We start from the raw sequence: 15916 nt of genomic DNA, 5'->3' as shown, positions 1-15916 counted from the left end.
GCCCCCGCAAGTGGAATCGGGTGTGGATGCCATGGAACAATTATAGGGGTGACCCGTGTGAGGCATTGCCAGAGGGTGAGGACTCGGAATCAGAGGAGGACGAGGACTAGTGGCAAAGGATATGCCTGCATAATAAAGGGGGGGGCCGGGAGGCAGAGGGTATGCACCGCTACTGAAGACGAAAAGCTGAATGTATGAGCCTGTAGGATATTATATGTGAACGTGCGCACTTAATTATATAATGATGACCGTTGTTGGGTTTTTAGGCTTGTTTTCTTTTTTCTTATATGTTCTCACTAACACCACATATGGGTGATATCAGACTACTGAATCGAAATCGTGTGAACGGGATGTTCGTTAAGGAGAAGGGGTGAAATTGGGCCCTGTAATACGTATGATTGTTATATTCACTGTTCAACTACTAGGCCGTAATCGGAACTGATAGTTGTTGATGCAAACTGTGTTAAATCCTTTCCCCACTGGGGGCATATACTGCTGTTATGTCACTGCAACTACAAAATGTCGATATGAATATCTCTTCTAAACTCCTGACAATAAAGAATTTTCAAAAAAAAAAAAGAATTCTTTCTAAGGGTTTAGTCAACACCATACCTCTGGGATAGAATGTTGGAGGTCTTGTATCTCCTTTCAGGACTCGATATCCCAGTCACTCGTAAGAGTATTGTATTGTATGGTATTGTATGTTGGATTTATATAGCGCTTATAACCCAGGGGTCTCTAAGCGCTTGCCTTGGGAACCCGTCCTGGCTTTTCCCTGTGAGATAGCCCCTATAGGGCATCCCCAAGGTGAAAGCCAGGCATCCTGCCGCGGGGGGCCGTTGTGGAGATTAAGCAAGCTTAATGCCCAGAGTTGCAGAGTGTGAACCCATGATTAGGTCAGGCACCGAAGTGAGAATTATCGAGTCCGTGGACATTTGAGCTCAAGACCCTGCCGCGTCGGGAATTGAACCATGGTCCCGGGTCTGACCTCTGCTTCAGGGTCTGCCTGCTCTAACCAGTGAGCCACACTTCTCCACTAGAGTAGGCTGGAAACGCCGGAGCTGGATTTTCTCGGCAGGAGAAAAGACAGCGTCTTTCTCAGCACGTCAAGGAGGAGGAGGGGCAGCGTCCTTGGGCTGCTTGCATCTGCTGGGCTCTGCAAGGTTCTGCTCCTGTATTCACCACACCATCGTTATCGTAGACGTCCCGTTTGCTTAAGGCAACGTTGGTAATATTTGTACCTGAAAGGTGCCTTGTTTGACGTAAGTTTTTGGACATAAGACGTCAATAAAGATGTCACTAGGAAGTGATCGTCCTTTCAGTGCTCATTAGAGTTCTATTACTAATCAAAACATAGCAAGCGGGGCTTTCCCAGGTTGCTGAGTTTTATCTTGTTGAAGAACTCGGAGTGGAATCTAGGAATCTAAGATAGTGGCTTCTGCTGTGTCATCTACTGTAATGAGCTGCAGAGGCGAGTTTCAGAAATATGGCTGAAATATGGCTCTGATTGTTTATGCCATTATAGGGGAATTAATGGATTATAGCCGTATAGGGGCATAAGGTCAAAGTATTGATCGGGGTCCTAGATTAGAACACAACACGAATGCCGCGCTTAGGTCAAGGAGGATCACTGCCACTGACCCCCCCTGATCTACGATTTTTCTGATTTCCTCAGTGACTGTTAGAAGGGCAGTCTCTGTTCCATGTTTGGGTCTAAACCCCACCTGGGTGGCATCTAACAGCTGGTTATTTTCAAGGAAATTCACCAGCTGGAGATTGATGTACCTCTCAAGGATTTTACTCACCCAGGGGAGCAGAGAAATCGGCTGGTAGTTGCTAAAGTCAGAGGGATCTAGATTGGGTTTTTTCAGCAGAGCTCGGACCATGGCCTGCTTCCAAGCGGGAGGGACAGTACCATGGTTGGTAAAGTGACCTGGGGTGCCAGCATCATGACTTGTGGAGGTGCCGGGTCGCATGGGGACCCAGATTTTACCTTGCGGGCAATGGAATTCAAGGATTCAAGGTCTAGGGGGGGAGTGGTCCAGTGTAGGACGGGGTTCTGCTAAAGTGGTTCCCAGATTTGTTTGATCCTGGGCTATGGGGACAGTAGCTGTAGAGGGGAAGGATGAGTAGATTGTATTGACTTTTTGGTGGAAAAATTCTGCCAAGTCATTACAGTCGTCTGTTGTTTTTTCCTCGTGTAGGTTAGAAGATGGAGGTTTTGTGAGTTTTTTCAGAATTTGAAAAATGTCCTTAGGTTTGGATTTTGCTAGTATGATTTTGTCAGAGAAATATACAGATTGGGCAGATTTGACCTCAGCTTTGTTGGAATCCTCAAGGTGTGCAGATTGACATAGGCTGTATAAAGTTAAAAAAGACGTTATATTTAAAAAATTGACATTATAAAAAAGTAGTCCCCTCGAAATAGCGCCAGCAGCGACCTGCGTGCTGAGGTCAGGAGCACGGGGAGGAGCGGCATCCAGGAGAGGCGGACATGGCACGGGGGAGGAGCGGTGACGAGCGGCGAGGAGCGGTGGACTGAGGAGCAGTAGTTGAGGTAAGGAAGCGGGGGCCGCGGCTGGCGGGGAGACGGGGTGATGTAAGGCTCCAAACTACCACAATCACGCTCATTAGTTTTACCTTAAACACAGCTCAGGAAGTTGAACTGCAGAGCGCCAGCGTTTCAGCTTTAAGGGTTTAGGTTGACACGCGGGCATTATGTTACCATGCTGGAATCTCGGCAAGCCGAGCTCTGTCAAGGGTAAACCCCGCTCAAAGAGACCCCACAGGCAAAAGTGATCCGTCAACCTCAGAGCCGTGTTTAAATGTGCCCTCTTTTCATGGTACTTTTCATGTGGACGGGGAAAGCAAACAGCCCAAAGCGCACTGCTGTGACTATCATATGTCGCCTTTTTAAGGCTCCGGGGAACAATGTCGGTGCAGGCGGGGGTCGGGGCAGGTGAGGGACGGGGCGGGCGGGGACAATGAAAGCAAATCCGAAGGAAAGCCAGGAAATCTGGTTCGGTTTATAGATTCCCCACTCTAAACACATTAAAATAGTAATTTCCAGGCGAAGACTGGAGTAATAGCTGCAATACAGTGAGACGGTTTTACATTATAATGCACTGCTGTGACTATCATATGTCGCCTTTTTAAGGCTCCGGGGGACAATGTCGGGGCAGGCGGGGTCGGGGCAGGCAGGGGACGGGGCGGGCGGGGGCCCGAAATGCTGGACAATGTCGGGGCAGGCGGGGATCGGGGAAGCCTGATTGCTCCCGGACAAGGTCGGAACGGGCTGCTGGTCTTTTTATAATGGTTTTAGTCGCGTTATTTTAACGAGGACAAGTAATAGCAGTGTCCAGTGTTAATGACATAGTTGCAAGAATGTTCCTCTAATATAGAGGTATTTAATAGGTATAACTGCAGACTGTTCTAGAGATAGTTTGGGGTATACCAGTGAACTTGGCAATTAGAAATAATAGCGTCTTCTGAGACGGCTTCTTGTCTTGTTTTTTGCTAAAGTAGAATAATTATTGTAAGAAGTCATAAGGATTTTTAGTGTGAACCTGAGGAGTGCATACTTGGAAACAGAAATTGATTTCCAAACAGTATGCACAATTATTAAGTACATTTAAAGACTCATACCAGAACTACTGCCGTGGTTTGATGGTACTGTAGTGACATGACACTTTAGAGCTGTGAGGATTGTGATGTAATATATGGTATGGTTATGCAACTTTAGCATGTAGTAGACTCATGAATCAAATGTTGGGTCCACTCAGGCTCATTTTTAAAACCTTTAGCTCAACCCTTGGTGGCTGTGGCTTTGAGCAGCACAGCTTAAACAAAGGAATTAGTTTAAAGCATTAGGAAGCACCAAACAACAAAATAAGAAAGTCACAAAACACAAAAGAAATCTGACACTAACTTACAAAGATAGGTATATTTGTATAAATTTATAGACAGCAAGACAAGCAATATTCACTAGAGGATTTTTTTTAGGAAAACATACATCTCAGATTTTCAGGAGGGATGGGTAATTAAATTCCACTCCGCCGGTCACACGGCGTTCAAGCCAAATTCCACCAACCAGTTTTTTTCTTGCACACTGATCACCTATGGTAAGTTGGCGAGCGTGAGCAAGATTTGTCATGCCCAAATGCAATTTTTGGTCGCTAGAAGGGCACCTGGCCCAAGTTCTTCAAAGCGGGCAATCACGACTGATCGCGGTTAGAAAGATGTAGTTCGAGTAAAAAATCTACTAGAGCAGCAGCAAAATGACCACGAGAAGCAACACCCTCTGGTGCTCCATGTAATGCCATTCACCCTGATTATTCAACTCAGGACAAGCTCCAAGCTCTAAAAAGCAGTGCAAGCAGTGCGACATGCTTAATTCTACCTATTATCTGAACTTTTCAGAATCTTATGGATTTTTCATGTAACTCTGCAAAATTCCATGGAACAAAACACTGAGAATTCCACCTACCCTTACTTTTTAGTCCAAAGGTCAAACAAGAGGTGGTAACCATAAAGTTTCTAAACTTTTGAAAAGATTGAGTGAGTTGTGTTCGGCTACTTCAGCCCAGACTGGAAAACCAATTCCAACAGGAAGACAGTCAGGGTGGCCTATCAGGAGTATTAGGACAAGTACCTTATCACCAAAGCAGTCCCTAGTACATGCTTTACATCAAGACTACCATAGACTTCAATTAAGTGGTCCTGATGCTGGGGATGCAGAATGCTTAGAATATTGAAAGAAACTCTTAGTGCTCTGTGGTTGACAGGGGTCTTCCTGGGGTTATTCCTCAGTCCACAGGTAATGTGTAGTGACTTTGGCCACAAGTCCATTGAAGTCCACTTTAAACCAGCAGAAGTCCAGTAGCACCTAGGTGGCTGATCTCCAATCAAAGTGGGTCCAGCTGTATGCTTTGGTGAGTGCTAGAGCCTGTCTTCGGCAAACATGGGTGTACTGTTTGAGTTTGGAGTGGAGTTTTTCTTGGCTGCAGGTCACTGATTAGCTGCAATTCCTTGCAATTGCCTACTGACTTTAGCTCTTGTGGCCCTGGTGCTGCACTGATTGACCCATGGAGTCTTGACTTTGTTCTAGCACTAAGGAGTAACTTTTCCTTGCGATCAAACAACAAAGGCACAGTGCTCTCTTCAGTTGCCCAAGGACCAGCAGGTTCAGTGCATTGGAAGGTTGATCCTCTCTTGCCTGGTACATGAGTAGGCAGAGCAGTCCTTCTTTGGTACTCTCTCCAATCCAGATGTGGTCTAAGGTTCAGGGTGCCAGGGATGTCACATTTATGCCCAAATAGTGCCATGGGACATGATGTTATCACTAGTGAATGGGCTACTAGGATCTCTTTCACCCTATGATGACCTCCGGTTCTGTGTAGCATTTAGCAATCCCAGAGTGCACTATTATTCCCATGTCCAGTATGTCTGAACCCTTCCTTGAATGTTAGGAGCTTGGTAGCCCACCCTAAAAGTGTGCCTGCATGTGGGCTACACTCCCTCAGATGAACTGCCTTGGCAACTGGTTTTCCCTCTATATTCCTGCCACCAACCCATCTACCTGAACAAAGGGCCAACTTCACACAAGTGTGATCACCATTTGACCACCAAAGGCATCTTACTGCTTTGAAGCTTGTTTTTAGGCCGAAATCTTCTTTGGCTTCCTGCAAGGGTGAGGTAACCCCTCCCTCTGTGGCAGATCTTTATTTTTCCTGAGCCTAGGAGTTTTTCTTAAGACTCCCTAGGAGGATAGAAGACTGTCTGTTGGCCGCCAAGTTCAAAAAGCCCCCAGATAAACTGGACAGAAGAGTAGCAACTCTTTAAAAGTTGCCTTTTCTTAAAAGTCATATTAACCCCTCCCATGCTGGTGACGAACCCCAGCCATCATGCCCCGCGGTGGGCGTGTTCTGATGACGGCTGGGGTTTGTCACGGCCCGCCCTGTTCTTTTGTTTACCGCACAGCGGTAAAATCGCGGCCGCAGCGAAGGGGTTAAGTTCAACCTGGGCATCAAGACGGGTTTAATACCATGATTAATTTGATACCTAGAAGTACCCACTTTAGTAAACTCATTCAGAAGTTAACAAGACTGAGATGTCAGTCTGTAACACTGTATTAGCCAATGGAGCTACTAATCTTACCACAGAAAAACTGACCATTTTGAAGTTTTACTGTTAGGACATATTAAAGTTTGTCCCGGCTTAAAGCTATACAGCTCCCTGTGTATGGGATCCATAGACCTTCCTTAGGGCAGACACATGTTTTGTTAGGGGCTATGCTATTGGTTTGAATGACAATCAAAATATCATTAAAATTGCTCTTTCGGGCTGTAGTGGCAGGCTAGGAGCCGTTTTCAACTTTGTCACATGCAAAGGGGCACAATCAGTGCTGTAGCCCTGCAGGGACTTTCATTCCCTGGGTCACCTTGGATCGATATACTAGAACCCTATAAGTAAGTCCGATTATGCAATTTCAGGGGGTCCAATACAACATACATTTTGTAAGGGGCTAGAATTCTGGCATTGAGGTCCGGTTAGCTGGCCTCCGTGCACTCTAAGAGTTGAAAACCCAACCGCTAGTAGTCCAAATGGGGCGAAGAGTGTGGGCAGGTGGACCCTGCAAAACGCCTGGTTCCTCACAGGAGCCAACACAGAACGCTTTGCTGCCACCCAGCTTTTCTCAAACTTTTTCTCCATTCTTAAGCACTTCACAATGTGTTCTCTTACACCTTGATGCCCAAAGGATTCAGTTTTTTAAACAGGAAGAATAGGGAAGGCCAGATTTTTCACTGGTGTATTAACTACAATTACAAGGTGGAGAGTTGGGCCCTGCTTTGAATCTTGGTTCACTATTTGATAAAAGAGGCCATCATGGAACCTTTAAACATACTGGATAATTTAGTCCTTCTATTGGAGGAAAAGCTACAATCCCCAGCGCGCAATCGTGTTATAACAAAATTATCAAAAAGTGTGCAGTGTAAGCACAAATTTAACGCAGAGAAATGAGTTCTTGTTCTTTTTACTTTTATTTCTCGGGTCTTCTAACAGCCAACACGTGTTTTGTCGTACTCGGAGAGACACGAGGGGAGATGTCAGCAGACCTGTGACTACGTGTAACGAGTCCTACGACAAATCAGAACTCATTTGAAGATATATAGACTATGATAGCGGGCGTCTATGGAAACAAAACCCCACAGTGGGTTGGAATTATCACCATGGAAAACAAATAGACATACAGTAGAGAGCCTTAATAAAGTCGTGGGACGATTTCCCATGTTAGCGACGAAACACGTGAAGGCTGTTAGAAGACCCGAAGAATTAAAGAAAAAAGAACAAGAACTCATTTCTCTGCATTTAATTTGTGCTCACACTGCACACTTTTTGATAATTCAGTTATACCACTATCGTGTGCTGGGGATTTTCTATTCCACTCCTTAGACTTGATAATTCAATGAACTAGCACATATTTGGCCTTTTCCATTTGAGAGCGTATTGTTCTGTTTTTTATATCAGTAGAAGATAGAGTATTTTATATATAGAAAGTCTTTTACAAATTATTAACTGACTTTTTGGTAGTAAAGTGATGTGGGTGGACAGCTTCATATATTTTTTTGGTAGCATGACAGCAAAGTCAATTATAATAGCTATAATAGCCATCAAAAGACACACAGATGATGGACGGAATGCAGTCAAGAGATCTGGGTTAAATCCATTGTTCTTTTGCTCACCAACAACCACAGTTTAGACCCAGCCATATGCAAATCAGTCTTGGCCCTGTGCCTCATGGGAACAGTACAGCCCAAGCTGCCAAGTCAGGTTGTCCCTGGACAAGAACCAAGCATCCTGCGACCGGTTTCTTTGTATCACACCTCATCAGCCAGGCTAGCTTGAATCCAGTGGCACAGTGAGCCCGGTACAGGGTCCAGACTGATTTGCATATGGCCGAGCTCAAAGTGGAATTGTTTGAGGACCAAAAGAATTATGGATTTAGGCCGAGATCTATGTATTGAGTTGAATGTATGACATTATTCTGTATTCTGTCCATCAATTGATCTTTTTGCAATTATTTTAGCTAGGCCAGTTTTGTCACTATTTTACCTAACTTTTTGTTTGCTCACTGTTAGTAACAATTTTGTAAATTTTCAACAGGTACGATGGAGACACTAAACACCCCCTGATAATTATCAGAAAGATCTACAGACCACTTTCTGTGCTGAAGGAGACTTATTTTAATGATTTGTTGGAAACAAGATTTCCCCATACCTTCTAAATATGGCCCCGTTATTTCCTGGCAATAGCTGAAACAGCAGCGATTCCACTGCCCTTTCCAGCTGCTTTGCAACCCAGGCCAACCTTTTCCATTGCCAAGAAATGGGTTGAAAGCATGAACTTTAGAATAGTACAATCCATATTGTATAATGTTCTGTAACACGCGAAATCAAGAACACAGATTTGGTTTACATTTCTATGGCTAAACAGAAGTTCACCAATTGCTTGTGTCAATGAGGAAAGGCAAATATGCATATACAGGTCGGGAATATTTGCATTACTAGCATTTACAATACTTTACACTAAATGTTATGATAGTCACACTACACACCTTATTCAAGTGATGTCTTGTCAAAGCCAAAAGAACAAGCAACGCTTTAGGAAAAAGAAATACATTGAAATGATTAAAAAGTACAAACCTGTTCCACTCCCTATACCTAAGACATTGATTGAAGACTTCCCTTGTCCAGTCCTGAAATTCAAATGAATACATCATTTTATTGCTGTGAATCTATTAAATGATATACTTATGTTTTATAAAAAAATTGTAGTCGTATAGAAAAAGACATATATTTAATTTTATCAACTGAGAACCATGGTTTCTCTAATCATTCATATCTGAATTATTACAGTTTCTATTTTTGAATGTGTGTATCAAAGATCATATTATGCTGAGAGGTCTGCCACTCTTTCGCAAGGATGATGTCATCAGGGATGTCATTTGAGATGTCATCAGTGATGTCATGAGTGATGTCACTGACCATGTCATGAGTGATGTAATATGTGACATCATCAGCAGTGCATTGCGGGTGTGCGAGTTATAGTTAGCTGAACTAACTATAACGGGGGAATTTCAATGGTTTTGTATGAGAGAAATGTCCAGCTAACTATAACGTGTGTGAAACCTATGGTTTTTTCAGTGAATTTCTAAGGTTTTTTAAATGCTAATTCCTAACTATAACGTGTATGAAACCTATGTTTTTTTCAGTGAATTTCAAAGGTTTTATAAATGCTAATTTTAAAATGTATCAATTGTCTTTTTTGTGTTATTATACAAATGTTCTATATTTTAAACAATATAAAAATTTTGATTTATGTATTATTATGAACAAACTTTAGATTTTCAAAATAATTCTGGCCTTATTTTTTATTTTTTTAAGGTGCGCGCACGGTGTTCGCACGCATGCGCGCACAGTGTTCGCACCTCGTGATTTAAAAAATATAATAATAATAATTTGTGCCCTTCTGGCTCCTTTAGGGATCCCTGAGAAGGCCTAGGGGTCAGGAAGTCTCTACCCTGCCCCCTTTTCACCTTCTCCACTTTTGTTTTTGACTCACTTCTGCCTCGAGGGTGCGTGCAACGTGCGCGCACCTCGCGATTTCTTTTTTATAAAAAATGTTTTTTTTGCCCTTCGGGGTCCTTCAGGGACCCCCTAAGAAAGCCTAGGGGGTCAGGGAGTCTCTAGCCTGCCCCCTATTCACATTATCCACTTTTGATTTTACTCTCTTCTACCTCGGAGGTGCGTGCAACGTGCCCGCACCCTGCAATTTTCTTTTGTCTTCTTGGTCCTTCAGGGACCCCCTGAGAAGGCCTAGGAGGTCAGGGAATCTCTACCGTGCCCCCTTTTCATGTTATCCACTTTTGTTTTTTGCTCTCTTCTCCCTTGGACACAAAATGGCGGCCAACCCTTCCTGATTTCGACCGATTGTAATGTTGACAGCCGTCAAACAGCAAATCAGATTTCCGCTCGCGCACACCCGATGCACGCACGGGCTCACGCACGGTGCACGCTTATAGATATATATTTTTTCTTTTTTTTTTCTCAGGAACTACTGAAGGGATTTACACCATTTAAGCAAAAGCGTAATCTGTGAATCAGACTCTACCATTTTGCCAAATTTCTTGTAAATCCGTTCAGCAGTTCGGTCTGTAGCCGTGTCTAATCGTCCTATGGAAAATAACATGGGGAAAACACCTTTTACAACCCCCCTTTTTTCTCGGCCCCCACTTGACGAATCCCCCCAAAACTTTCAGGGAAGTAGCGGAGCGGGCCATCTTCTTTGAGAAATTTGCGAAGATTCGTCCATCAACGCCAATAGTGTAATGTCCAGCTAACTATAACACCCCTAAAACTTAAAGTTTTTTGAGTGAATTTCAAAGGTTTTTTAAAAGCTAATTCCTATCTATATAAGGCCTGAAACCTATGGCTTTTTTAGTGAATTTGCAAGGTTTTTTTATGCTAATTCCTAACTATATAAGGCCTGAAACCTATGGTTTTTTTAAGTGAATTTGCAAGGTGTTTTAAATGCTAATTCCTAACTATATAAGGCCTGAAACCTATGGTTTTTTCAGTGAATTTCAAAGGTTTTTTATATGCTAATTCCTAACTATATAAGGCCTGAAACCTATGGTTTATTCAGTGAATTTGCAAGGTTTTTTTAAATGCTAATTCTATTAGCGGATAACATTTAAATATGTTAATATCCTTGTGGGACCACCTGAGTAGCCCTAGGGGGTCAGGTTGTTTCTACCCTGCCCCCTTTTGCGTTCTACACTTTTGTTTTTCTGCTTCTTTTGTGCCTCAGTCTACCTAGCACAAGATGAATGCCAACACTTCCTGGTTAGAAGTGTTGACAACCAATGAGCATGCTGCTTTCCTTCGAAAGGCATGCTGATTGGCTGCCACTGTCTGTCAACACTCCAAACTAGGAAGTGTTGGCAGCCATCTTGTGCCTCGGTAGAACCAAGGCACAGGAAAGCAGTGAAACAAAGGTGCAAAACATGCAAAGGGGCCAGGGTAGAAGCACCTGACCCCCTAGGCCCACTCAGGGGGTCCCACAAGCACCCCCCAGGCCCAAAAATCTATACTTTTTTTCCCCATGGTACGCTCAGGGTACGCGTACATGGCATCGCACCCAGCGCGTACTCCGTGAAATTTTCAAAAAAAATATTAGTTTTTTTGACCTTCGGGGTCCTCCTAGGCCCCCCTGATAAAACCTACCCAGACCCCTTTTATAGTTTTCCCCTTTTGTTTTTCACCTCTACGCGTACCGGTAATCGCGCATATAGATATATATGTGTTTTTGAAGTTACTTTTCATAAAAACCACTGGAGCAATTTTCACCAAATATAGAAAAGGCACTTCTGCGTACCAGTCCCTACAATTTTTCCAAGTTTGGTGTAATTCCGTTCAGCCGTTCGGGCTGTAGCCAAGACTAATCGTCCTATGGATATTAACATGGGGAAAACACATTTAGGGACCCCCATTTTTTCTCGTCCCCTGCACGACAAATCCCCCCAAAACTTCCAGGGAAGTAGCGGAGTGGAGCTGGCCTAAATTTTGGAAAATTACACGCAAATTCCTCAACCGGTGCCAAAGTTATTCCCAATAAAATGTTGCGGATTTCCTATGGTAGCTAGGTCCTAACTATATAAACCTACTGGATATCGCCAGTAGGAAATATATATATATATATTCACTGAATAAAACATAGGTTTCAGGGGCAATATAGTTAGAAATTGGCAGGGGTGTTATAGTTAGCTGGACATTTCACTCGTACAAAACCATAGAAATTCCTCCGTTATAGTTAGCTCTGCAAACTATAACTCACACGCCCGCAATGCACTGCTGATGATGTCACATATTACATTATTCATGACATGGTCATTGACATCACTGATGACATCATCCAGTGAATGTGGTTTCGTTTGAAATTTAAATATCTATTATATATTTACCAATCTGTATTGAAGATTGAGTAGATATATTCCCTTGATGGAGGATTTAATAACAGTCTGACTGTCTGTTTGAGTAATTAAAAGTGTCTCACTAAATACATAGTTTAGTAACTAAACTATGTGAATGTATGCATCACTGTCTCTGTTGTTGAATAATCTGCTGCATCAGTTGGTCACTAACTACATGAGTGTCTATATTAGTTATTGATTAGTTGGCTGAGCATTTGTATGGGAGACTGAGGGTGTGTGTGGTTGGGTGGGGGTGTAACTCTGCATAGATGTGAGTGGTTGATTGACTAAGTGTATGGGTTTGAGTGCATGTGGAACAGTTGTTTGGGTGACAGAGTGTGTTATTTGTGTGTTGGTGAGTGCATATATGTCTCAGTGGTACATCTCCAACAAAGTACAACAATAAAAGGCATTGTATGTGAGAGTTGGTGTGTATATAAATAATTATATGTACGAGTCAGTGATTGTGAGAGTAACTGTATGGATGAGAGTATACTTGTAATAGTGATTTTTTAACATAGTAACTATGAGTTACTAAGTGTATAACTGTGTAGGTGAGAAAATGTAAGTGTGATTGATTTCATGAGTGAGTAGGATCACTGCTTAACCGTCTAGGATGACTGCTGATGTGTCAATGTTTATATAGGTGTATGAGTGCATTTGATAGTGTTCTGTTGATCAGTGACCGCATGTATAAGTGATTCTGTAGGGGGAATGGGCAGTTGTGTGTGTAAACTTAAGAATCAGTGAGTAGGTATGTAGTAACTGGTATTGGTGTGTCAGTGGTTTCAAATATGGTACTCTGTATTTTACAGTGAGTGATCAAAGGTTATACTGGAGTGTGACGAGCTGTATCAGATTGTCACGTGGATGATGTCATCAGTGATGTCATCAGTGATGTCATTTGACATGTCATCAGTGGTGTCACTGACCATGTCATGAATGATGTAATATGTGACATCATCAGCAGTGCATTGCGGGCGCGTGAGTTATAGTTAGCAGAACTAACTATAACAGAGGGATTTCTATGGTTTTGTACAAGTGAAATGTCCAGCTAACTATTGAACCCCTGAAACCTATCATTTTTTCAGTGAATTTCTAAGATTTTTTATATGCTAATTTCTAACTAGAACATCCCTGAAACCTATGGTTTTCTCCAGGGATTTCAAAGGTTTTTTAATGCTAATTTCTAACTAGAACATCCCTGAAACCTATGGTTTTCTCCAGGAATTTCAAAGGTTTTTTAATGCTGATTTCTAACTAGAACGTGTCTGAAAACTATGGTTTTTTCAGTGAATTTCAAAGGTTTTTCAAATGCTAGTTTCAAACTATGCCTACAGAGGTATGACGTGTGAGGAAAGAAGACATAAAACACAGCAAGAAGCAAAAGAAATACAGAAAGAAGCAACAGAAATCCACAAAGACGAAGAAAAGTGCAGAAAGAAGCAAGACATGTGCAGAAAGAACCAACAGAGGGGCAGAAAGAGGCTTTGTAGCAAAATGATCCTGTGCCCACAACTTTCTCTGACAGGTACTGGTGGTAACTGACTCTGACTAACCAGGCCTAGAGCCAGTGCTATGCATAAAGACACTTAGTACACAGTGAAAACACTTGCATACACTAGGGAACACTATGCATTGAGGTACCACTGTGATTAGCATGACCTCCTCTGTAAGCCCCTAGTACATAATAGGGCAGGGGAATTAAAATTACCTCTAGAGGAGAAGAAATATGCTACTTTAACTAGTAGTCGTGTTTGCAGAGTGGTGGAGAAAGGGTGCTGGGCGTCCAACCAAAGCTCAGGAATTCTGCTGCGTATGACCTACAGGAGGTACAAGGAGGGGTTCTTGGCCTCAATCTCCCTCAGGACTAAATTGGGCCATGGCCTCCGAGGACGTCCCTAGCAAACCCACTGTGTGGGACTTACTGTAGGTAACAAGAGGAATAGTTGGCCCCCAAGGACATACTTGGGAGCCAACTATTACCTCCAGTCAGGCCCACACAGCAGCATTGCTAAGTACTCATACCAGGCCATGCCCACTTTGCCCACCACTCTACAAACGTACTCCCTGGCATGCTCTCGGATGGGGATTGAAGTCCCCTTCACTGCTGGGGGTCCTTTAGGGGCCAACTAGCCTATCTTTTACCTCCAGTAAGCCCCACGCATTGGGATTGGTAATAGGTAGACAAAGGCCATGCCCCCTTTTTCCACCACTCTTCAAACACGCCCCCTGGCGCATTGTAAGTTGGGGGATTAAGTCCCCTTGAATCCTGAGGGCCCCTGGGGTCCAATTAGCTCTCCAGGTACCTCCAGTAAGCGCCACGGAGCTGCGTTGCAGAGGTGTTAAAAGGGGCGTGACCTAGGTCACCTCTTTGCAACATAGACCTGTGGGGCTTAATGGAGGTACCTGGTGGGCTAGTTGGCCCCCAGGGCCCCTCAGCATTGAAGGGGAATTAATTCCCTAATTTATAAGGTGCCACAGGGGCGTGTTTTCACACATGTCACCTCAGGCCCCGCCCCCTCCCTTCACCACTGTGCAAACGCGCCCTGTGGTGTGTTTTAATTTGGGGGATAAAGTCCCCTTGAATCCTGAGGGTCCCTGGGGTCCAACTAGCCCACCAGGTATCTCCAGTAAGCGCCACAGAGCTGTGCTGCAGAGAGGTGTAAAAATGGGCGTGACCTGGACCACCACTCTGCAACGCAGCCCTGTGGCGCTTACTAGAAGTACCTGGTGGGCTAGTAGACCCCCACCGACCCCCAGTATTGAAGTGGAATTAATTCCCCAACTTAAAACACGCCACAGGGCGCGTTTGCAGAGTGTTGCTGGGAGGCCTCTGGCACAATCGCGAGTTGTGTACACATCTTATACTACACACATCATGCAACGATCATCTTGATCATTATTCATGGTCTGTTCATTAAGCCTTCCACATGTGATGGCCATGCATCTCAAACATTACATCAAAAACAAATGTGTGTTACACAATGCCTCTGGTGTGTGTGCACATTATTGTGATGCCTTTAGGCCTAGGTATTGGTGGCTCTAAATAGTATCATCAGCCCTGGGCAGAGTGCACATCCTAGATCACATGTGACAAACAGTAAACTGTAATGCTTAGAATTGTACGCTCTGTTGTCAGGATTTACCAATATAGTAGTGTCTGATATGTGAGAATTTCAGATTCACGTTTGACATACATTGCTTGACTGTAATCAATGTTATTACAGTGTATGACGTAGTCTCACTGCTGATCCTCCCTCCATTCGAGCACATTCACATGTGTACGCTTCGCGATAGCAACACTTTCAATAATAACGCACACCATTGACATTCATGTCTGCGCATATCCACAACCTTGACAACGACATGTAATGTTTGCCAGTCAATCTTTTTGAACAGCATCTCATTAGCGATAGTTGCCGCCCTGACGATACATACTACATTAATATAAATTGTGCATTCTGCGATGTCAAAACTGCAAAAGAAACACACAACTACACTTTCTGGCCAGGCAGGAACTGAACATTGCCCAGATCCCCAGAACAATTATTCACACCCCTACGTTGGCCTGGCGTATGCAAGCCCAGCCCACTTTGCGTACGTATAAATAGGATAACGACGATGCCACATGTCACAGTTCTTCCACACTGCCTCAGGTGATATGGCTGCATCCACTTCACATATCAGAATACGTGATAAAAAAAAGGGATCCATGACTTGTGCACCATCCTGGCAATTAAACACTGGTTCTAAATTGTGAACCCTACAGCCCCTTTGTGTTTCCAAGGGGATTCATGAGGTGTACACCATCCTGCAATCAACACCACAACTGAATTGTGAACACTGCTGCCCATAGTGTTTGCACACACAATGACAGCAGAT

At 43.6% G+C, this 15916-nt stretch overlaps 1 protein-coding gene across 1 annotated transcript in view; it reads right to left on the bottom strand.

The window, feature by feature from the left end:
• The window catches only part of LOC147732918 (histamine N-methyltransferase-like), a 236057-nt gene that overhangs the window by 203484 nt on the left and 16657 nt on the right, over window positions 1-15916 (bottom strand). The window contains exon 2 of the mRNA XM_086958880.1: window positions 8703-8755. Coding sequence (XP_086815006.1) covers window positions 8703-8755 — 53 coding nt within the window. The remainder of the gene's footprint in view (window positions 1-8702; window positions 8756-15916) is intronic.

Source organism: Lissotriton vulgaris, chromosome 2_1 (assembly GCF_964263255.1).
Source record: "Lissotriton vulgaris chromosome 2_1, aLisVul1.2, whole genome shotgun sequence".
Taxonomy (NCBI): Eukaryota; Metazoa; Chordata; class Amphibia; order Caudata; family Salamandridae; genus Lissotriton; species Lissotriton vulgaris.
Note: the sequence above shows the minus strand (reverse complement) of the source record. Positions and strands in the feature narration are given on the sequence as shown.